Genomic DNA, 23,876 nt, shown 5'->3' with positions numbered 1-23,876 from the left:
GATTTGCAGGCACTGCACTTCTCTCCCTTCTTGTGCTTTGTGCCTGCATTGGAGGGTTAACTGTCACATGTCACTTTCTGGGTGGTGTGCAAGGAAGTCATTGTGTGTTTGGGTCCCCTTAAACCTAATTCTGCCTACTTCTGCGGTTTGATGAATGAGACTATAGCAGAGGAGCAGTTGGTCGCTTGTGTCCTGCCAGCAGGGGTGGCTGTCGTCTCAGCCGTGCATGCAGAAGTGATGTACTGTGTTACTGCCTAGTGACTGAGGGACTCAGAAAGAGCCTGGGACCAGCCAGGGCTGGTAGCCGCTCATCCATTCATATGGCATCGCTGGGCTTGGGAACTTTGAACATGGGGGCCTTCTTCAGCATCGTGGGGCGTCGGTATAAAAGAAGGCGGAAGAAGCGCTCTGAGAGGAAAGGTAATTTGTGGGGCTTTCACTTGGCCGTGTGTGGTGTGGGGCTATACGCCATGCAGAAGTGTTTTCTGGGGCAGACTGCTTTGCGGCTCAATCTGTGCTGGCTGCTTCCTGTCTTCCCTGCTAAAGTGCCTCTGCTATGCTAGCATCCTATGGAATTAAGATGGGACCAGCTTACAGTAGGAGATTTGAAAGCATGTGTGTGAACATGAGCAGAATCACTTAGCTTCAAAGTCTGAAGGAGAAGATGTTTGTGCAGCCTTACAAGTTTGCAGCTTTGAACAGCGTAAGGTCTCTTCTCTAGAGAGGTGATCAGTAGTGATTGTCCCTTGCTGCCACTCTTCATTAATGACTTCTCTGCCCTAAATCTGCTCTTTATGCTGGGAAAGCAAGACTGTAGCAACTAAAGTGAAAACGCTTTCCTTGTAGAAGAACCAAGGGCAGATTCTTTACAGTCAGCACCCCAGGTTAATTTCAGTTCTTAATTTCACTTGGTGTTTTAAGACATTAAAATCTAGATTTTTCTTTCTTAAAATCAATTATAAGTTTATAAAACTTATAAGCCCCTAGCTTTCCAGGGGAAGCATTCCTGTAAAAGCTGTTGATGATTGTTTTGACATGGGATCTGAAATACTAGAAAATGTCTTGGTGGAAAAGGTGCCTCTAGGGCAGAACATCCGGCATGGAGCAGGGGTGGGGGGTGGCTCCCTGACTCTGACCTGCTTTCTCAGGTGTCACTGGGTGCCACCCCCTGACAGGACTAAGGAGAAACCAGTCAGTGTGACAGGCTCTTCAGGATATTCTGCTGTATGAGATGGCCATCTTTTCAGGAAATAAAACCAGCTACCACTTTTAATAAAGCTTCCTAGAAAGAGGAAGAAATCAATTTTAGAGTCTGGGTAGGGTTCACTAAGTATAACGAAGATGGGAATAGCTAATGCAATGTGCCTGGGGTAGGAGGATGTCTTGGTGCCTCGACCCTCAAGGGTACCACACCCACAGCACTGTGTCCAGAACAAAAGGCACTTGCGTCCTGAGCGGCATCTTCAGTACTGCTCTTACAGACTGACCAGTGGCTCAGAAGAACCTGTCTGTTACTCACTCAGCCCTCACTACAGGAGGTTGCTGTGCCACCAGTTTTTGTTTCCTCAGTTAAGTTTTACAAGACAGGACATCATGAAGACCATCAGTAGGAAAACAACAGCTAAAACTATAGGAAATGCTGATCCAAGACCCTAAGCTTAGCAATATCATTTCTTTTCCCATGGGCCCTTGTCACTAGGTGTTTAAGCTGGGAAGACATTGAGCAGCCCAGGACTAATCGCCCTTCCTTCTTGGGATCAGTTCCAGCTCCAGGTGGCCTCTTCCTTCCCACACTCCCGTGTCCCGCAGCAGAGAAAGCTCTACATGTAGACTGCATCTTAGGCCAGCATCTTAAAACTGAGTGTCAGGAGAGGTAGCAGTGAGCCCCATTAAGAAGGGATTGTGTTCCATGCTTCTTCATAAGCTCATTGTGAATGTTATCAAGCAGCAGTGGCAGTGCTCATGCTTGGTGTTTTATAATATGCACTGCCTTTGAAACTAATAAAAGTGCCTTTAAAAATTATGAGGATTATTAAGGCTGGCCATCCCATTTACACCAAGTTGGTAGTTTGCTGACATGTGAAGTGTGATCTTTCGTATAACTTTAAGGTACTGTTAATCATGTGCACTGAATTGTGTTTTTTTCTAAGACTGGAGTAATGCAGGCTTTTTAAATTTTAATTCTCTGTTGAAAGTGGCAAGTGCAAGTTGCTCGTTTCAGTGGACTGTGGAAGCAATACAATTTCAATAATTTTCCCTGGCTTCTGAGCTCCCCATGCTGCTGCCTTCCACAGGGCAAGTCATTGACTGTGGACTGTGTGAAGCTCAGGTGGAGCCGCTTACTCGTCAGAAAAAAAGGCAAAAAGAGAACGATGTGCAATTTCAGTATGGACAAGGACCTCCACCCAGCAGACAGCACCTGCCAGCCCAGGGCCTGAGGGTGGCCTGGTTTGGTCAGCCTTCTGGTGCACTGCTCAAGAGCACCACTGCACCCAGCCAGTTCCCAGCAGCTGCTGTGACATGCTACTGTTGCCTTCATCCCTGCACAGCACTGTTGCCCAGTAGATGTAAGGGGAGGGGGAGGGGAGGTTGCAGGAGCGTCCCTTTACTTCACCTCCCCCAACACACCTGCCGTCGTGTTTTATGAGCAGTCGCATGTTTCCAGATTAAGGACTTTCTCATTGAATCTTCTGTTTTCTGTAATTGTGAGAATGCCCTCAGTGTGAGCCCAGTTCTTCTGCATATAAATAAAGGCCACTGTCATCTGTGCTGTGCTTTGGTCTGAGGTCAGCCTTCTCTGTGCCCTGTTTCCACCATTGTAGAAATGAAGACCTGGAGGATGAGCCCTCTGAGTACTGCCTTGACCGGGTGGGTGATGGCCCTAAGGCTTTGAGCCATCTCCCCGCACAGAGTGAGGGAGACAGCCGGTGATAGGGTGATCCAGGCAGTAGTAGGATTCAAGCATCTGTCATGCAGCCTCCTCTCCTGGTCCCAACTATGACTCTAACCTTACAGAGAGAGCACCTCCTTGTGAGAAGCAGAGCACAATGATCTCTGGAGGTATAGGGTGGATGGCATTCATCCATACATCTGTGTATCCACCTATCCATCTATCCAATCGTGCACCCATCCATCAGTCATCCATCCATCCACACACCCGTCCATGCATCTACCCCTCACCCATCCTTCTGTCTACCCACATGTCTACCCAGCCAGCTATTATCTATCCTCTCATTATCCTTCATCCATTTACCCATTAACCATCAATCCATCCGTCTGTCTACCCACCTGTCCATCCATGCATCCTCAGTCCCACCGCTCTATCATCTGTCCATCCATCTACCCACCCATCCACATATCAACCCATCATCAATCTACCCACCCACCTATCCAACCCACACATCCACACCACATATCCATCCATCCATCATTTATCTATCTGTCTATCCATCCACTATCCACTTGTCCATCATCTGTCTATCCACCATCCTTCCATCTACTCATCCATCCATTCACCCACCATCCATCAAGCCACCCTCCATCCATCCACCTACCCACCCATCTATACATCAGCCCATCCATCTGCCTATCCACCATCTGTCTACCATCTACCCATCCATTTACCCATCATCTATCCATCCATCCATCCATCCATCCATCCAACCCATAAGTACCCATTAGAAACTTCATGCTGGCACCATGAATCTGGCCATTCACAGCACAGGTGTGGATAACAGGATGTTAGTAGTAGAGTGACAACCCAGTTTTCAGGCTTGAGGTTTGCTATTGAATAGGTTGCCTGGAATTCTGTTGTGTGACTGAGGAGAGTGGGATCATGTGATTTTTTTTTTTCTGCTGTGTTATATAAGTAGACAAGAAGGAAATCCCCCAGGCTGGTTAGAAAGTAGACACATTTCAGAAGACAGTTCTGAGATGTCTGCAAGGAGAGGGGCTTAAATGTGGAAAGCTATTGCTCCCCTCCCCACGCTGTGAACAGTATCAATTGTAGATAGATGGCTCGTATTTTCTAGAACTTATTATGATAGATATGGGGTACTTCTTGTTATACTTGTGCTGATGGACTTTGCAGCATGGGGAAGGACCCGCTGCCAGGGCAGTATCTCCTCTCAGCCAGAAGATACACTCCAAGGACAGGCAGTGCATTCCAGGCTGACATTTGAAATCCTAAAGCAAGTATGCAGACGTGAATTTGTGAAACTACTTGAAATGTTATGGAAATTGGACCCAGAACAAATCTCAGCAATTCCAATTCTTAGTGTAGGTATAAGTGTTAATATTGAAAATACAATTTACATGGTTGTCCTTTTTTTACTTTGAATCTAGAAAATAAACTAATTTTTTTAATAAGCAGGAATTTAATTAGACTGTGGAAGTCGAGTGAGCACAGGAGGTCATGCAAATGCACTGTTACAGGGCATCCACTTTGAAGGACAGAAGACTGATATTGAAACTGTCTTGTGAAGTTTCTTGACCTCTTGGGGTAGACTTCCTGCAGGGCATATTATTTGTTGTGTTGCTATCATGCTTTGGGATGTACATAGTTTTCTATATAGGTATGCTATGCTGAGGAGCCGGAGAAAGGGCACTGGATACGTGTGGGTCCATGTGCGTGAGTGCAGATGCAGACTCGTGCACTGGGCAGTTGGGGCTTGGGATGAGGATGAGAGGGCGAGAGAGCAGTAGCCATGTAAGAAGTGAGCCTGCTGCTCTGTGGCAGAGGTGGCCCTCACAGTTGCCCAGGAACCCAGGCTTCCTTTTTTTTGCTGCTTCTCTCTCTCTAACAGGTTCTGAACTCACCTGGAGTTGTCTCCATTCCAGGCCAGCAGCAAAAAGGGAAAAGAATGTAGAGGAGCACACAGGGGGCTGGGTAGACAGCAGGAAGTGGGAGCATACCCCAAAGAACACAGCACCTCCCATGGGAGGTGAACTTACATCACCTCTTCAGCACAAAGCCCAAATCTCTGGATGACCTTAACTGCTGCAGTCATCTGGCTGTGTTTGTCCATGCATCAGCCACTGGAACTACCCAGGAATGGGTGATGATGATGAAAATACTCTTTCAGGAGAGCGGAGGTGGAGACACCAGCTGCCCCCGATCCGTTGTTGGCATGGGTCAGAGCATCTTCCCTACACCCTGATCTTCTCTTTGAGGTCCCCTCTTGTCTTTTGCCCTCGTGGCCACTGGCTTAATCTTCAGAGCTCTTTCCTATCATGAGGGGGTTGTCAAGGGAAGAGCATGGCAGGGTGGAACGTAGGAGTGAACGAAGGGCATCTGAAAGCTTCTGTGGGCCTTATAAATTATGTAATTTAATCTTAGGTGAAGAGTTTGCACATTTAGAATAGTATATATATAATCGTGATAATGGGATGAGATAAATGCTTCAGATTTCCAAAATTATGTCAGACAATTTAGAAACTCCTGGTCCCCTTTTGCCAGTGTCACTGTTTTTGGTGGCTCATGGTGATCTGCCTGACATCACTGTGTAGCAGCCCATATTCAGGACTAGCAGTCTGACCCCATCTCTTCCCCTACCTACTTTGCCCCTAGAGTATCCTGAACTAGTGCTCTTCCTGCATCATCCCCACATCCACTGACTTGTCCGTTATTCTGCCTGTGTTTGATGCCACCATGCTGAAGTATGCAAGGCATGGATGGAGTCTGCTGTGGCATCATGAAAAGTGTAAAGCTCTGTGGGTTGACAGGTGGCAAGCTTCTGCTGGGTTGGGGTACCTTGGTGTCCAAGGGTCTGTGACCTTTCCAGACTATACTTTGAGTTCTGTGTAGATTCAGGCTTGGCTCCTGCCTTGAAGGATGATGTTAGCACACATGGGTGCTCTGGAGGTGGAGGGGCCCCTCTATACCTCTGACCAGACCCACCCCTTCTGGCTCTTAGTATTGTTTTACCCTCTGGATAGTAGCATGGAGAAGGTACATCATGCTGAGGGGTTATCCCCATGGGAGGCCTGGCTGTGTTGGCTTTGGAGAGTCTGGCTGCATTTTGCTCACCTTCCCTGGACCTCAGCCAGCCTGTGACTTTCTCTTTCTCCACCCCTTCACCCCCCCCTTAGCTCTTTCTGTCTATGTCAGTTTGGCAGTTGACATTGTTCTTCACTTTCTGGAGAATGAAACGTCAAAGAAAGCTTATTTAGGTCTACTTGCATCTATTCTATCAGTTTGCTCATACTCATGTACAGCTTTTTAATTGGGCGTGTCTTTACATTCTAGATTGCAACAACAGTTGGAAGACTAAGCAAAGAAACATGACTTTGTTTTCAGAGAGGTCATAAGCCTCTCCCCCCAGCTCACCTGGAAGGGGCTCCCTTTTGACCACAGAGAACATTCTAGGTTCCCTTGTGGGTAGGAACAGACAAAGTCTTGTACCAGAGCCCTTGGGGAGAGGCACCTGGGAATCTGACTCACTCCAGACTCTTTGTGTGGACCTGTCCATTTTCCATCACAGTGGGCGTGGGAGCAAAGGCAGGACCTCAGCAGGTGGCACACAGAACACACGTGTGGCTTCTCCTTGCAGGTCCTTCCAGTTCCCTGAAGAAGCTGTTTTTAGATTTTCATTGCATCTCATGGTTTCATACAAATTTTGCCACTTGGGACTCTGTTTTATTTCAGACTTCCTTCTTCACAGTTGCCTGTGCTGCCTGGCTATAGAGTCCTGTTGTTACAGCATTCCCATGGTTTTGTTCTGCCTACTCATCTCAATGGGAAAAAGAACTAATTAAACATTGGCACAGTAGTCTAAATATTACGTGTCCAATATTCTCAATTGCTGAAAATGTTTCTGGGTATGACTTTAACTTATACCATTATGTTTTTTTTTTAAATCAAACCAGATAGAATTTTATTTGCTGTCTAATCATTTAGTTATAGTAAATGTTCTGCCTGGAGAGAATTTGCTGAATTTGGTCTTTATTTCTTCTGTGTTAATTTCCACAAACTGAACTCTTTGCTCCATTTTCCCACTTTGGAATAAAAATTGTGTTATTCAGCATAAGATCCATGGTACTTGTGCACCTGGAGGGGTGACAGAAAACAAGTTGAGACATGACTTAAGTATATTTCTGTTGGAATTATTTTAATTCTTCTATGATACAGTGTTTTAAAGATCTTCAAATCACTCAGTAGGGTGGTCAGCCTGCATCTGTTGGCTGTGGTCAGCACTGTCTAGCATTCCATCACTGTCAGTTTTTGTTGTATCCTGTGAGATTAGGGACCTGACTCACCAAAAACAGCTGCACCAGACCAGGACTGTTAGGAAGCAGGACCAGTGGCTTGTGCTGGCCCAGCTCCTTGCTGGAGGAATGGTGGTGGCTGGTGCTCAGGCACTGCGCTAGCTAGTGCCAAACATGAGGGCCCACTCACCCAGCCTGCAGACCACCCACTAGCAAGACATGAGTGTTACTGGCCAAACCAGGTCAGAGAGCCCGAGGGCCTGGCCAAGGCTCAGGGCTAAAAACTGGACCGGGCTCAGCCCAGACACTCCCCTGGAGTCTCCTTGCCCACTTACCAGTCATCATTCTGCAGACCAGAGGCCAGTCATCAGCATCCAGTGGAGAGTGACCCTAGCAAGGCATTTATGTCCCTTAGCAGAGGAGAATACCAGCGCCTGGAAAAATGTTTCTTAGTCCTAATTGTACTAAGCAGATGCCTCTCATCCACGTAGTCAATGCAGAGCTCTTTAATTTAAGGGCTTAGGAATGCCACAATACACTGTTAAATTTAGCCTTGTTTTAGAGGATGCAGACACAGCCAGTGTAGTCCAGTGGACATAGTTGTGATCAGTGTTAGGGACATCCTAATTGGGTGCCCACTATCATCCACCCTGGGGGGTGTCCTTCTACAGAGGCTGAATCTCTGAGCCACCCTCACAAGGTTCACAGGCTGTTGGCAGGGCAGGCACTGCAGAGGAGGGACAAGTTCCATATAAGGATCTGGTGTCTCACTGAGGGAGGTGCTGGCTCTGAGACTTGAGGGCTGGCAGCACCCACAGCTCTGCTACAATAAGGAGCCTGTGTGGCACTCAGCACACTGGAACCTCACAATTACCCTCTCCGGCAAGGGTGGTCACATGTGTGGATGGCATGCAGAGTAAAGGGAAGCTCGTGGGACATCAGGACTCTAGTCCTCAGCACAGCTGACCCGCACTTTCCCTGTTTGCTGCCAGGATCTCCACAGGGCACCTGGCACTCTTGGTAAACTCAACTGGCACTCAACCCTACAGCTTCTGCTGCAGACATCCAGACGCAGTGGACCATGGGTGTGTTTGATTGGGTGTAGTGGCTAACACAAATTGCTCTCTAATTGGCATGTTTCAGTAAAAATTACAAATTAGGAATAATTGACCAAAGTCCATGTTTTCTCTTCTGGTAAAAACTGGCATGTGGTCCTGTTTTCAAGAGTGGCCAACATCAGAGAGAGCAGGCACTGACAGACACAGCTAAGAGCCCCAGATTCCGTGGCACTGAGTGCCCTCTGGATACTTTTGGAAAACAACTCTAGTAGCCAAGTGAAGATGAGGAGGGTGGGGCTTAGCTGCTGTGATTGTAGCTGTGCAAAGTGGAAATGCACTCTGTGTACTTGGCACAGGTACTGGGGGCAGAAGAGCTCAGTGCCATTTGTTGGTCCGTCCTCACTGAGCTAGGGCTTTTGTGGTCAGCAGGCATGGGTGGGTGCTGGGGGAGGCAAAGGATACTGAGGTTGCCCACCCTCCCAGGCCTCACAGTCCATGGGAAGAGGCAAGTCATAGACAGGAAGACAGGAGGTGTTCTTGCATAGGATGACGACAGACCTCCCAGCAGGTGGCATGTGCACTGGGACTTGAGTAGAGAAGAGGCAGGAACAGTGTTCTGGGGGAGAGTAGTGTAGATCCTGATTTGGAAAAGTTGATGTCTGGGCTTCTAAGGAAGCCCAGTGTTCTGGGAAAACGCAGTGTGAAAGAACCAGCTGCCATTGGTGGAAGGTGATGAGAGATCAAAGGAAGAGGTGGACAGACTCAGGATTGCACAGAGGGCAGTTTATTTGGGGCTTACAGATGGAAGCATGGTCAGGGTGGCAGGAAGATGTGGTTCCCCACATGGCTCAGAGGGAGGGCACATATATCCAAGCTGGAATGAAGCTGGTTTAGATGCGGCTAACATCAAAGGTGCCAGAGCATTTCTGGTGCTGACGGGGCTAAGGTCTTGTCCTAAAGCTCTATACATCCCTCTACTGCTTTATGTCTAAATAAACTCATGGGAAGTGATGCAGAGAAATAGCTCAGAGCATTCTGGGACTCATGATCGAGGATGGCTGTGTCAGGCCAAGCTAGCTCCTGCACTGGGGATGAGGAGGGCTTGATGGAGAAGCTCGAGTGGGCCATGATGAGCACACAAACACACCCACCATGGTGCTGTGTGAGCATGTGGCCAGGTGCTGGAGGACATTTTTGATTTACAAACTCTACCCTGACTGCTAGAAGGGAAAGGCCGTCAAGGTCAGGAACAAGCCACGTGGTCCCAGTAGGAGCCAATGGCAGCAGGACAGAGACAAATGGACGGCCAAGGCCTGTGAGCCTGTCAGTGGAAGAAGAGCTGGCTGTGAGAGATGTGGAAAGAGGAAAGGTGAACCAGGGTGGCCTTCGGGTGTCTAGCTTGAGCACCTATCACGTGCAGTGTAGGGATGGTGGGACCCTAGATGAGGCACAGGTTTACATTTGCAGTGGCACAGTTGCTGCCCAGATGAACACTTTATTCAAGTGTACCGCTTGCCCAGTGTCCTCCCTAGCACTACCCCTGCTGGGGCTAACCCACCAGAGGCTGCCCACTGTCTGTGCCATCAGCATGTGACTGCATGTGATTCTTTGCTTTTGGTGAGGTGAAGGAAACTAGAACCACACCTCAGTGTAATGCCAGCTCCTTTCCTGCATTTTCTGCCATCATTACACGGTGCCAGAAGCCTGTGCATACCACGCTGAACTGACTGCCTCTGCCCGCGCTCTCTGCGGTTGCCCTGCCACTCTCCCCTCTTCCTGCTGGTTCTGCCCACTTGGTGTGATGAAAGCTGTGCTTCACTATGCTTATCTTCATTCTCCTGTTTTTCATTGCACTAGAAAATACAGGTTTGGGGAACACCGTGCACTAGCTGTGCTTGCTGACGTGGCCTGCTGTACTCACTCAGTGGGTAGAGCCTGCAAAGGTGGCTGACAGCAGATGGTGATTTCCTAGAGAGGGAAGCAGCTCACTGTAAAATAGTATCGACTGAACATTTCTGAAACCCTTAGTGAGATTATTTTGTTTGGATCATACTGAAAGCAATGTACAAACCATGAGGTGGCATGCATTTTTTGACACACTTGGTTGACCTGTTGAGTTTCAGATTGCTTTCTGTTAGACAGTGTGAGAAGTTTATACATCAGAAGCTATTTTAAATAATCAACTCATTGTTCAATTTTTTTTTGCCATGGCTGCAAAATTATCCCTATTTCAGGTCATTGCTTTAAAGAATCAATACAAAAAATCACTTTAAAATTTCTGTTTTTAAATTTGTGGTTTATTTGAAACAAACCCCATAACAACCATAAAGAACATGTACAACTTTTCTCAAGACCATCCTTTCTTCAGGAAAAAAGGATTAAATTCACTAATAATTATTAGTGAATTAGTCATGTTTATCTCTTGTCTTAAACATTTTTAATCTGTAAATGTTTGGTGCACTCCACAATAGTTTTCACCAGCATAATAGAGAATGTTCAAGTTCTGATGCAACTTTAATGTAAGTAAGCCATGTTTCTTTCTATTTTATTCCACACCTCCTTCATTATGGGGAGGGAGGGGAGAAAGGAGGCCTCACCTTCACAAGGGAAAGACAGGAGAAATGCCTCAGAGGTTGCTAGAGACGTCATATTTACCTACGTTGTTTTTGTGCTTGTTTTGCCACATAAGTATTTACAAAAAGGTATAAAGTCTAATAAAACAAAAACCATTTATCCCCCCTGGTTTAAAAAGTAATCATTGCTAATTTAATCATGTTATTTGAAATTAAAAGATAACAGGTGGAGAGTGGTAAAGGCAGTGCACGTGAGCAGCCATGGATCTTGCTTGACCTTCTCCATGTGGTCACTCAGTATCCAGTCGTGGTCACTAAGCACATCTGAGTGTCCCTGAGTGAACACACCACTTTTACCAAACACTGCTTCTGACAGTTCTCTGCTGTAATCCTGACTTTTCTTCCCACCACTAGATCTTCTGTAGGCCCGGGAGGCACAGTGCGTCCTTTCAGGTGCTGGGTTCTTTTGTGTCCAGGCTAGAGCGTTTACCCCACCTAATTATTCCTTTAGCTCACAGTCTCACAGTTATTTGAAACTTTTCTTTTTCCATACTAGCATTAGAATTAACTTGTGTAGTCCCATTAAAGAAGCAGGTCAGAATTGTGGCCGTGCCCTGTGAACCATGCTGACCACAGGTCTCAGCTCTTCTGATGATGAGTCTAAAGTATCTTTGCACCCTCGCTGTTCCCACCCCTTAGTTCACCTCTTCCTGCCCTAGGAGGCATCTTAAAAAATGAGGAAGTTATTTTGACTATTGCTATCAAATAGAGCTTTGCTTTAATTGGCATTTCTGGAATTTTCTTGACATGGGATTTTTGATGAAGCTTTAATTCTCGTGTGCAGTTCAGGCCGTAAGAGAAGGCTGTGGGAAATGCCACAAAGTGCCTGTGCTGGCTCCTTTGCTTTGTTGTGTAACCCTTGGTGCCAGGACTGGCCTTTACACACTGAAAGCTCTGGCCTCTGCTCTGCAAGAGGTTCCCAGCTGCCATTCTTACCACACAGCACCCACCTGCCACCACGCACATTTTCCACTGTGAGACATTTTCATGTCCTTTTCCGAGGCAAGCTTCTGCACCAGGTGATCCCTGTCAGAGTGGGGCACTCCTGTACCTCAGGACTCGTCATCATAATATTTGTCCTTCCTGGTCCCAGACAGCTGCGAGAAGCCAGCCTTCCCAAACAAACCCCTCTGTGGTTAATTGTATATAAGAATTAGCCTCATTGCATGCCTTCTTCCTCTTTCCAAATTAAACTTTATTTTGAGACAGTGTAGACTCCCTTGGAGCATGAGAAATAGTGCCTGTGAGGACCCAAGTCTTCATTTCTCCAGTAAATGCCCCATGGCACACCTGCTGGTCCATGGCTGTTGTAGGTTTAGTTTCTGAGAAGCTGCCAGACTGCTTTGTATTCTCATCGCCTTCCATTCCTGAAATTCTGTGCCTTTACACCCCAGCAGCAGGCATGAGACCCGGTCCTCCCTCCTCGCCACATGTGGGTTCCCACTGGCTTTCACTCAAACTGCTCTCATCACTTTGCAGCAGTGTCTCGTGGTCTTAGGTTGCCTTTCCCTTGTGGCCAGAGATGTTGAGCATTTTTTTATGTGCTTGTTTCCATCTGTATATGCCTTATGGTGTAACGTCTCTGGTTTTTGCCCATTTTCTAATTGGATGGTTTTTTTTATTGTTGACTTTTGAGCTTCTTGCATATTCAGCTTGTTGGATATGTGGTTCTCATTATAGCTCCCCCACTCCGTGTCATTTTTACAGGGTCTTTTGCAGAGCAGGTTTTATTTTTCATGCTATCCAGTTTGCTGATTTCCCCTTTCCTGGATTGTGTGTGTGTGTTGGAAAGTCTAAGAATCTTTGCCCAGCCCTAGGGTCCTGATTCTCTCCTAAGATTTTTCTGCGACTTTCATAGTTTTGTGTTTTGCATCTAAGCCCTTGATTCATTTGGAGGTGATTTGGGATTCAGTATGGGGCTGGGCTAAGGTTCTGTTTTAGCCTCTGAATCTCTTCGCTCCCACGCCTTCTGTTGAAGAGCTTTCCCATATCTGGTTGCCCTCACGTCTTCATGCAGTGGACTGAGCATATCTGCAGGGTCTGTTCCATGCTCTGCACTGTTCTGTGTGCTCTGCCCATCTCCCCCTTGCCCATATCACCCATCTTGCTGGCTGTAGCTACTCGGAGTGCTGAGATGAATAGATTTGCCTCCTGCCCACTCTTCTAGTTAGTGAAGGCCTCATTAATATCACCTCCAGATCATTCTGCATCTCTGTTGTCCCTGTGTGGACATCTATTGACTGTCTCTTCCCTGTTTGAGATCTTCCTGGTTCTCTGTATGATAGGTGATTCTTAATGGAATCTATTAACATTATGAGACTCAGACTCTTACCCAAGCCTGTTGAAGCTGGCTTTCCCCTACTCTTTTCTGTGAAGGGAAGGGGTTACTGTAGGTGAGGGCAAGTCTAGCTCCCCGTTGGACCTCCAAGGTACGTACCTGCTAAGAAGGCCTCTCACTACCCCTTCCAGAGCCTGCATTGACAGCACTTGGTGACATGTTGTCTGGCACGGGAAGGCATGGAATTGTCACAGCCTGGTAGAAGTGACATTGAGGCTCCACACTTGATTGGTGTGACTCTGACCCAACAGGGTTCTCTGTGACTTTTCTTAGAGCCCAGTGTGGGGTGCAGGCTCTTCTGTGGGGTTTTTCTGATGTAGAGGATCCTTGTCCAGAACTTTTTCATCTTGCCAGAGAGAGCTGCTTTTGTTGGGCTTGTTTTTTTGCTGCTGCCTCTGTTTTGGTTGGTGCCTACAGTATTGGGGTTCCCAGCTTCTTCAGGTACAAGTCGGGATAATGAGGCCAGGAGCATCTCAGGTACATCCTGGCAGGTCTGCCCTCCCCTCTCCTCCTTCCTATCATCTTGTGCTTATTTTATTCTGACTTTCAAGGCTCTCAGTTGTTTTCAACAGGAAGAGAAGGGGAAAACACATCTCCTCTGTGTTCCAAAGCCTGTTTTTAGAAAGGAGAGCAGAGACAGTCGGTCAGACAGGTTTCTTGCTCCCCAAGTTCGTAGTCTGGGCATCTCAGCAGTGCCTGAGTACCCTCTGCATCCTTTTGCTTTCTGTTCTCCCAAGTTTCTGTTGTGTCTTGGATGAATGATTGACCTCATCCCCATTCTTCTGAGCTGACCCCTGTAGCTGAGGCTGGGGAGCACCCCATCTCGCTGAAGTGCCTGCCCTTCTACTCAGGACCTCCAGTCAGTCACTTCCTGCTAAAACTTTCCACAGTGGCAATATTGACACATACCAATGCAGGGATGTGAAATACACAGACTGCACAGTACACCCCATGCCCATCACCAGCAGTGACAGTTACCAGCCATGGTCCACCCATAGTCGTATCTGTTCTTTCCCCCATCACACTGAAGCATTTTGAAGTAAACCCCAGACATTGCCATTTCACCTGAAAATACTTCTGTATATATTGCTACCAAGTAACTACTATTTCCACACCAGAAATGATTTTTAAAAGTTTCTTATAATCAGTGTCCAGGCAGTATTCATGTTGGAATTTCTCAGTTGTAGGATCTATTTACTCTGGGTTCTTGTGGTACCCAAGAACCGGTAGACACATAACAATAGACTTTTAAAAATACATCATGAGGTAATTACTGAATATAAAATAATAATGCTTTTAAAAGTATCTAGAAAACATTCTTTTATAAATGATTCTACGTAGAAACTGCTTAACACCACATTTGCCAGAAATATAGTTAGTTACTACCAAATGCTTGTCATGAAAACTACATATATTTTACATGTACAGTATACGAGAGATACATGTTCCGGCATATGTAATCACCATTTTCCTAAAAGCAATGAAATGACCTTCTTGATATTTATAACATGAATTTTGTTTATAAAGCAGTATTGGCTTCAAAATCTGCAAATCTTTTTCCTCAACTGTAATTTGATGGGATTCTTTACTATAGACTCTCTATTAGTATAGTTTTGCAAAGTATATCAGAAATGTTTAAGAAGAGAAAAATCCCTAAATTTGTTAATAATTAGGTAATTAAGGTCATTGTCCTTTAGAGATTTCCTGTGGTTTCTTCTACCAACAAAACGATAGGTTGTGTGTGGCTAAGGCACTGCATTAGGTTTTAACTACTGTGTGCATTTTAGTCTTGCCTGTGGATGCTCCTGGGAGGCACAGAATGTGAAATGAAATGCTGAAAGGTGCTGGTTCTTGTTACATGGCTTCCTTTTATAATCCAGTCCACAAGCCTACTCAGGGCAAAGACCAGAGGGCAAATAGATTTGAGTCCTGTTGTGTTCTGTGGTCAGCTGTCATGATGTGGTTGGTGGGCTTCAAGCCACCCTACCCCTGGCACTGCCCTAGACCCCCTGTGCTGTGACCTTTGCCTACATTCCACCATCCCTCCACCACGCAGGAGTCCAAGTTGGGGGTCTTCCGTTACCCCAGAACTTGCTGGAAGGAGATAAAAGAGCCTGAAGGTCTTGTCTTAAATGCCAGCCCCACGGCTCCTGTTTGGCCTTTAATTTGCAATGGTGTAGTGATTGTTCCACAGAACAGTTGCATCTCAGTTCACCCGTGCTGCGCTCTGAAGCATGGTCCTCTTGCTGTCTTTCAGACAGAGGCAGTCTCCGTCCGTCAAGAAGCCCTCGGAAGCTCTCTGCCATGGATCTAGAAGACGAAGAGAACATGAGTAAGACCTAGGCCTATCACATAGCTCACGTAGCTAAGCTCCCATGAAATTGTTAGCATTTATAAACTCACTTAGAGGCCAATTTGATGTTCCCTGCATTGTGGGCTGGTGGCAGTGGCGTGTTTTATTTTGTGAGTGTTCTCTATAATAGGTATCAATATTTACTGTGGACATTTTCCCTACAGCCACCTGTCTAGATTTTTCATTCCTCGTTATCGTCATGGGCCGCATTTTTATTCCAGAAATATGCCTCTAGGTGCATATCTCATAAGTCTGCATGGTTTCATGAGAAGTCGTGTCACAGCGAGGTGCTTGTAATAAAACCCTGAATGTCACCAGGCAAATTGAAGAAGACCTTGACGTTGAATCAGATATCAGATGCGTGTCATTTGGGATAATGGTACACACATGGCTCCCTTCAAATACAGTGGTTGCTCCTGCGTTTGGAGGGAAGGGGCTCACATGGCGTTCAGCCTCCGAAGACTGGAATGAGACTTGGGCTGCTGTGGACCAAAACTGACGCTGGGTCCTCTCTGGTGCTGCAGGGGATGGAGGTACAGACTATCCTTCCTTCAGTGCTTTCTCCATGAAGAGTCCGTGAACATGCTTCTACTTCTGCTTCACCCTCATTCTAGAGCGCATTTAGAAATGAGGTCCACGTGCGTCCACAGATGGTGGAAAGCGCACAGTGGGGAAGTGACATTGAAGACATCGCTTTTCTAGCTTTCGTGCGGTATTTGCTCCAGGAAGAAGACGCAGCTGTGCGTGCCTATCCTATCTTACTGGTGGTGGTTCTGACCATTAGAACCCAGCTCGGGCATTTTCCATGACTTACCTGACAGCCATAACCTGGCACCCTATGAGGTGTGTCTGCACTGCACCTTTGCCCTGGGTGTGTCGTGGTGCAACGAGGACTCTGGGGTGGGATGTGCTGCACATGTTTCCTGCTTCCAAGATCAGCCTTACTGTGCTGGCTCACTGATCCCCTGAGGGGTGTGTGTTGGTGTGCCCTGAGTGCCTGCTGGGAATGTGAACTGCCAGCCATGGCCACAGCCATTCCCACACTGAGCCCTGGCAACTTAACCATGAGGAAGAGCCCTCCAGAATAATTTTCCTGGAAAGATGAGCTGCTGGGTCTGGTACAAAACTTAGAAAACCCAGGCCTATATTCTCTATCATTTTGAAAGCAGCAGAAAGTTTTATCGTGACTCATTTTGCATTTCTGAAAGGCAGCAGCATGATCTGCAGCAAGAAACCATCTGTTTTGGAAGAGCTGGGGGCAGGGGGTCCTCTGTCTCCAATTTGAATCTTTCATTTTTCTTTACTTAGTAGCATTTTAATAAACAATGTGAACAGTACCTTAATGCTTCTGAAGTGAATAAGAATTGAGAGTTGGTGTGAATTGTTACGGAAAGCATGTTTTCTTATAAGCTCAGGACAATTTGTCAGTCTAGTTCTGATTATTGTTATGTCTGAAAGGAGAGCATTTGGCTGTTGGGGAGGTTATAGATGTTTGGTTAAATGCATGTTAGCGTCCATTAATGAGGATGTGATTTTCCGTGTTGATAATTCTGTTAGTGATGAAGTTGAACTGTGAGCATTTTCTAGTATATGATGTTCTCACTCCCTTTACTAATCTCTCCCTTCCATCTCTGCTCTACCTTTCTAACCTTTTATTCCTGGAGTACCGAAAGGAGTAACCTACCGGCCTTTTGCTGGAGGATGTTATAAATGAAAATTTAGTGCCCATTCCATCAGCTTTGTTGGCTGGGAGAAAGTGGTGTGTGTGTCGGGAATGTTCCAGGGAGTAGGTGTCCATGCAGTTTCCCATGATACATTACCAGTTTCCCATGGGCTGTGCTTATTGAGGGCCATTTTTGCTGTCTCAGCTGAGTGACAGGTCCTGGACATCCACAACTCTTAAATCCGAAGACTGGCAGCCAGGGGCCAGGGCTTCTGTCACATCAACCCTCCCCAGGAGCTGCACTGGTGAACATTTTCAGTTTTCAGTTGGCTTAGTGTAAGGAGAATCTGCTCATACTTTACACAGTAGAAATAGACCTTAAAGCCACCATATTGGGGCATATGCTTACAGTTTTAAGAATATTTTGGTTAGTTAAGGTTTATTGTGGATTCTGGGAGCTATTGGTAGAAGGCCTTTAAATTCATAATACTGTAAAGCCCTAAGCCTTATAGGATGGGCCTGTGAAACTTAATGATACCAAAAGCTCTAAACATAAAGGGAAGGGTGAACATGCTCTTATTTCTCCTTCTTTTTAGGCCATGTGGACCAGGCCATCCTCTACTTGCAATCCTTCTCCGTCAGCCTCCAGAGTGCTGGGCTTACAGGTGTATACCACCATGCCCAGCTTGTATTTACCCTTTAAAATCAAAATCATGTTTATTTTGCCATGTACTTTTAGAATTCTAAAGTTACCTTTATTAACTTTAAAAATAAAATACCTTTATGAAAATTATTTGGGAAAACCATCAATTAATTGTTTTTTAAAAAATCAAAATTGCCAGATATATTTGTAAAGTTAGGAAGTTGTAGCCTGCTTGAAGCTTCAATTTTATATTCTGTTCTAATGTATCATGAAATATATTAGGATTCTGAGGTAAATCGTCCTCAAATGTAATGAAAACTTTTAAATGAATACCAGAAATCAAGTCATAATCCTCCAAAAATTATTTCTAAGAACTCATAATATGTTACCTGTTACATGAGCAGTTTTATATGACCGATTCAGAAACTGAATCAAATAGTCCACATTTTGATTGGATATTTTAAACCTGAAGAACTAACTCATGGATGCATTTTAAATCATGCTTCCTCTTTTAAGAAAGAGATGCTGCAGTTTAAACCACAGACACTGTGGAGACAAATGACCTTGGAAAAAAGAAATGTGCTAAGAGAAAACACAGCTGTCCGAATACTGATGTGTTAAGTTCATTAGACTTTTTAGCGAGCGGTCTTTCTGGATTAATTTATCATCCAACATTTGATAAGCTTCAGTAAAGATGATTCAGAATATTCTCAGTAGAAAAAAAAATTAAAATTTTACCTCAACACAGAAGCAATGGTGAACTAACTAAAAGAGGTAGGCAGATTGCTTATTTCAGCTGAGGCCCATAGCTCCCCAGGCTTGCATCGAGTAAGGCAGTATAAACGCACACATCACTTACCCAGTTGCAAAGAGATAAAGGAATCTATAAATTTTGCATTTACAAGATCCTGCAACGAAGGCGTTGTAAGTTACTCTTTCTGGGCACCACAGGTTCCAGCAGCACTGATGTTAAGGAAAACCGCAATCTGGACAACATGCCCCCCAAGGACGGCGGCGCACCTGGGCCTGGCGAGGGCGCTCAGCTCTCCAACGGGGGTGGCGGTGGCACCAGCAGGAAGCGGCCCCTGGAGGAGGGCAGCAATGGACACTCCAAGTACCGCCTGAAGAAACGGAGGAAAACGCCGGGGCCCGTTCTGCCCAAGAACGCCCTGATGCAGCTGAATGAGATCAAGCCTGGCCTACAGTACATGCTGCTGTCCCAGACGGGGCCTGTGCATGCACCTCTGTTTGTCATGTCTGTGGAAGTGAACGGGCAGGTCTTTGAGGGGTCTGGTCCCACAAAGAAAAAGGCAAAACTTCATGCTGCTGAGAAAGCCTTGAGGTCTTTCGTTCAGTTTCCCAATGCCTCTGAGGCCCACCTGGCCATGGGAAGGACCCTGTCCGTGAACACGGACTTCACATCTGACCAGGCTGACTTCCCTGACACACTCTTCAATGGCTTTGAGACTCCAGACAAGTCAGAGCCACCCTTCTATGTGGGCTCCAATGGGGACGACTCCTTCAGCTCCAGCGGGGACCTCAGCCTGTCAGCCTCCCCGGTGCCTGCCAGCCTTGTCCAGCCTCCCCTGCCCATCCCTCCGCCATTCCCACCCCCAAGCGGGAAGAACCCCGTGATGATCTTGAATGAGCTGCGCCCAGGGCTGAAATACGACTTCCTCTCTGAGAGTGGGGAGAGCCATGCCAAGAGCTTCGTCATGTCCGTGGTGGTGGATGGTCAGTTCTTTGAAGGCTCAGGGAGGAACAAGAAGCTGGCCAAGGCCCGTGCTGCACAGTCTGCCCTGGCCACTATCTTCAATTTGCACTTGGACCAAACACCGTCTCGACAGCCTGTCCTCAGCGAAGGTCTCCAGTTGCACTTGCCACAGGTGAGGAGAGCTGTGTGCTTTAAAGCATGGACCTTGCCTCTTGGTAATCCTTTTAAACACCCTTTGCTGTTCATGAGTGCTCTTGACTCTCCTTATGTCACAGAGACCTCTGCAGGAACACTTACTGGTCAGTCCAGCTTCAGGGAAGCCTTCCCTTGATTTCCATGGTCAGGTGGTCACTGAGAAACCTGCTTCCCACTGCACACTGGGACTGTAACAGTGCAGGACATGGTCACTTGAAGACCCCATCCACCAAGGCAGGGTTTCACTTACAGTTCTCTCCCTACTCTCACAGGGACCCTCACCCCATAGCAAGCGTTTATCAGGAATAGGGCAGGGGAGACCAAACACTGGAACTTTGTCCCCAGTTAGCGGTGTTTTCCCCGAGTCACTGCATAGAGGAATCTGACACACAAGATGGGGCTGCTGGCCAGTCTAAGCTGGAAACCCAAGCTGGGATCAGGATGAGTCAGTTCCTGAGTGACTGGCTGCTGGTGACTGCATTCCTAAGACGAGGAGCCGGAGCCGGCTTGCAGAGAAACCGCCCAGAACAGTAGGAAGCCTTTGCAGGGGTGGGAGCCAGGTCTCTTCCATGAGTGCTCTGTGGTCTGCCAGCTGCTGGGAGTCTCTTCGTCACACATATCCTCTGTGGCATTCTTGGGGACTTTTCCCACCTCTAGCTGGATTTGAGCAGTCAGTTTAAAGTTTGTCCCCCACCCAGTAACATCAGGTGAAGAAAGGGGGTTCTCAGGGTGACTTCAGTTGAGTCTGTGAAGAGGAAGAGTAAAGGGGGGAGGGTGCCATCCTCACCCAGTTCCAGAGTGCTGACTAGGTTTGCTTTTCTCCTGGGAAACCTCAAATTCTGCTGGCCTCTTGTTAAAATTATTCTTTTGGCTTTCTTTTTGTCAAAATGGTCTTCAATGTGGAGGTAAAACATACTACATTTGACAGAATAAATGAAGGACTCAAATGTGGTAAAGAGGAGGCCTGCATGCTCCTAGATCCCGTGGACCCTGTGCTAGAGTTGCCTCCCACAGCTGGAGTCAGAGGTGACCATAGTTCTCAGTTTTAAAAGAAGGAAAGTTGTTCTGTTTTGCCTACAGCAACCAAATACAACATCATTGTAAAGGAATATATTCAAAGTATTTTACTGACTTTTTTATGATCCAAGTATTTGCTTCCCTATTAACCCCTTGCTACTATTCCTCCATTAGTCCAATTGTAATTTCATGGATCAGTGGCACTAGATCCCAAGTGGCTTTTTATTTCCAGGCTTACTATTTGCTAAAATATTTCAGCCTGAGTTCAACATACCATCTGATGTGACTTGTCCTCCCCTAATGTTGACAGAGTGTGGCCAGACCATGGAAGCCACTTCAAGCAGTTGTGGAGCCCAGATGCATGGGGCTCTGCAGTGTCATTTGGGACCATAGAGGGTGGCAGACAGAAGTCCTCATGAGGGTGTGTGGATTCTCAGACCGGCTTCCCTGGCATAGCTCTGCCGCAGCAACTTCATGTAGAAAGGACTGAGCTCCTGGCCTGAAAGTCAGGAGGCATCTGTTGGGATCTAGCCTTGGGGAGGGGTGTGGGTGACAGGACCCCTCAGAGCCTCCTGGTGCTGTTTTCCTCCTGTTTCTGAGGCACTGAGCACCTATGTCTTGATCTCTGTAGTCCAGAGCCACCAGGCACGAGGGCAGTGGAGCTGAGTCTTCTGTCACTGCTTAGTGGCCCTGCCATGATTGCCCCTTCCAGAGCCCCAGGGAAGCTCAGGTGGGTCATCTGTTCCTCAGAGGACCTGGGGTGTCCTTCCGAGGACCAGTCCTTGTGGCTGCATTGCTGAGCTCCATTCCTTCCAGTCTTTTAACTGGAAGCTTCAAAATGCATGTTCTAGAGTGGAAGCAAACCTTTTTCCTGGAGTGACCCTCAAAGGACCTGGGTCAGGCATCCCTAATGTAAGCATGCTCTGCCTTCCTGGTACTCAAGGGCATGGGAGGCATCAAATTAGGTGGCATTGACCATGTGATGGCTGTGGCTGTCTGCCATAGTGTGTTTTACCAACTAGCGTGGCTGAGCATTGTCCTAGAGCCTAGCTGTAAGGAGCACTTCTGGCTTTTCTGAGTTCCCTGCAGGTGAGTGGTGCTGCCTAGAGTGTGTGGTCTAGTCTTGGCTTTTAGGAGCTACCTTTCTACTATGCCTCCCCCAAATTCAGAGGGAGTGTGCTTCATGAAGCACACTGTAGTAACTTTATAGGAATGTGAACGGCCTGTATACCTCAGATGCCTGCATCTCCCAGTGCATATCAACATGGGTGTCAGGCTCAGGTCTGAGGGCTTCTGTCCTCTATAGGGAACTAACCCTCTGAACACTTGAAGATGGGCCTGCCCTTTTGTGCAGTGGCAATTTTTGTTTCCTCTGACTTAATGTGTTGGGTTTACCTGCGTGTTTTCTGGAGAAGCAGTCTGTAGATGTCCCAGTGTGAGGCACCAGCACGCACTGACATTGAGAGAGACTAGCCCTCACCTTGCTCTCTGCTCCTCACCCAGGTGTTAGCAGATGCTGTTTCACGTCTGGTCCTGGGTAAGTTTGGTGACCTGACAGACAACTTCTCCTCCCCTCATGCACGCAGAAAAGTGCTTGCTGGAGTCGTCATGACCACAGGTAAGCGTGTCTGCACCATGTTTAATCTGCCTGCTGAGGTTCACTGCTGTCAGTCTGAAGGGCCCTGTGACAGCCGGAAATTGCCTTCTATTCCTTTTGTCTTCACAGCATTTGTCATACGCAGGTGTAGCCATTTTTCCCTTTGGGGCTGGGGTGTAGATCAGTGGCAGACCATGTGCTTAGCAGATAGGAAGCTGGGTTTAATCCCTAGCACCAACCCCCTCCTCAAAAAAAAAAAAAAAAAACAGCCTTTTTCCCCCTAGATATTCAACTTTTTAACCTGAGTCGGCTTCCTTTGGAGAAAGCATTCTGTGGTACGTTCCGCTCCTCCATTGCCATTATGTGGGTGGCCTGGAAGCATCACCTTATTCACTCTTGGCTCTTTAAATCTTGGGCCTGTCTGCTTTATCAGTTAGTATTGTTACTGGCAGATCTGTATGTCTTCCACAGAGAGGGAGGGAGCTCCAGTGGGAGGAGAGATTATGAGAAAGATCACAGTTTAGGATGACAACAGCCTGTTAAATTTGTCTGGAAGTTCCCAGTAGCAAAAGGAATCCCTAGACTCCTTCTTTATAATGGTGGGATGAGGATACTCAGTGCCTGACCTTCTGGAGCAGGGCACAACCCCATCAGGTGCAGCTGTGTACTATCAGCATCACTTGACCCAGCCTGGATGGTGAATGCAGGCAGCAGGACAGAGAGGTAAGGGGTGGGAGCTGACACCAGCCAGCCAGGGATAAGCCCTAGTTCTCCACACAGGTGACTGTGTTGTCCCTTCCTCCCACGGTGGCTTACCTCTGTCAGGCTGTGTAAAAGGATATGAGCCTGAAGTCCTTAATGTGATACTCAGAAACCATGACTGCTTTTGAGTGCTGGTGCTTCTTGCCAACCTCTCCTCCACTTATTCCTTTGCCATCATCTTCTTGCTGCCTGGAGCCAAGCCCCTCAACCCCTGGCGAAGTGTCTCTCTGGTGAAGCTCTGTGTCCTTCCAAGAAGACTGAGGACCAGTTGGGTCCTTCTTCCAATTATTCAGCCACCACAGAAGAGGCTTGGGATGGTTAATCTTGATTTGTCGACTTGATTGGACTGAAATGCACCCAGAAGATTAGGAGAGCACACCTCTGGGTGTACCCGTAAGGCCTTTCCAGAGAGGATTGACTAAGAGGGAAGACCCACCCTGAATGTGGCAGCAACATCCCTCAGGCTGGGGCACAAATGGAATAAAGGGGAAAAGGAGAAATCCCACAGCCCAGGCGTATTCTCTCTCTCTCTCTCTCTTTCCACCATTACGTGAACTGCTCTGCTCGTCTTGGAACTATGTACTAAACAAATCCTCTCTTAAGGTCTTTCAGATATTTTGTGACAGTAATGATACACAAGGCTAGTCTCCTCTTGGGAGTATTTTGCATCTTCATGTTACCATTTGCTCAAAGCCAA

General features: G+C 47.0%; 1 protein-coding gene across 16 annotated transcripts in view; it reads left to right on the top strand.

Annotated features, from left to right (window-relative positions):
* Positions 1 to 23,876, top strand: part of Adarb1 (adenosine deaminase RNA specific B1) — a 127,170-nt gene that overhangs the window by 72,209 nt on the left and 31,085 nt on the right. For 5 of the 16 annotated variants that reach the window (XM_020177208.2, XM_074072495.1, XM_074072485.1 and 2 more), the window contains 3 exons: positions 15,493 to 15,567; positions 18,846 to 19,780; positions 22,324 to 22,438. In XM_020177208.2, the coding sequence (XP_020032797.2) occupies positions 15,540 to 15,567; positions 18,846 to 19,780; positions 22,324 to 22,438 (1,078 nt within the window). In that variant the 5' untranslated portion in view covers positions 15,493 to 15,539. Of the gene's footprint in view, positions 1 to 142; positions 421 to 15,492; positions 15,569 to 15,752; positions 19,781 to 22,323; positions 22,439 to 23,876 lie in introns of those variants that run through there. The other 11 variants (XM_074072496.1, XM_074072494.1, XM_074072482.1 and 8 more) reach the window with 5 other exon arrangements.

Source organism: Castor canadensis, chromosome 5 (genome assembly GCF_047511655.1).
Source record: "Castor canadensis chromosome 5, mCasCan1.hap1v2, whole genome shotgun sequence".
Classification (NCBI taxonomy): Eukaryota; Metazoa; Chordata; class Mammalia; order Rodentia; family Castoridae; genus Castor; species Castor canadensis.
Note: the sequence above shows the minus strand (reverse complement) of the source record. Positions and strands in the feature narration are given on the sequence as shown.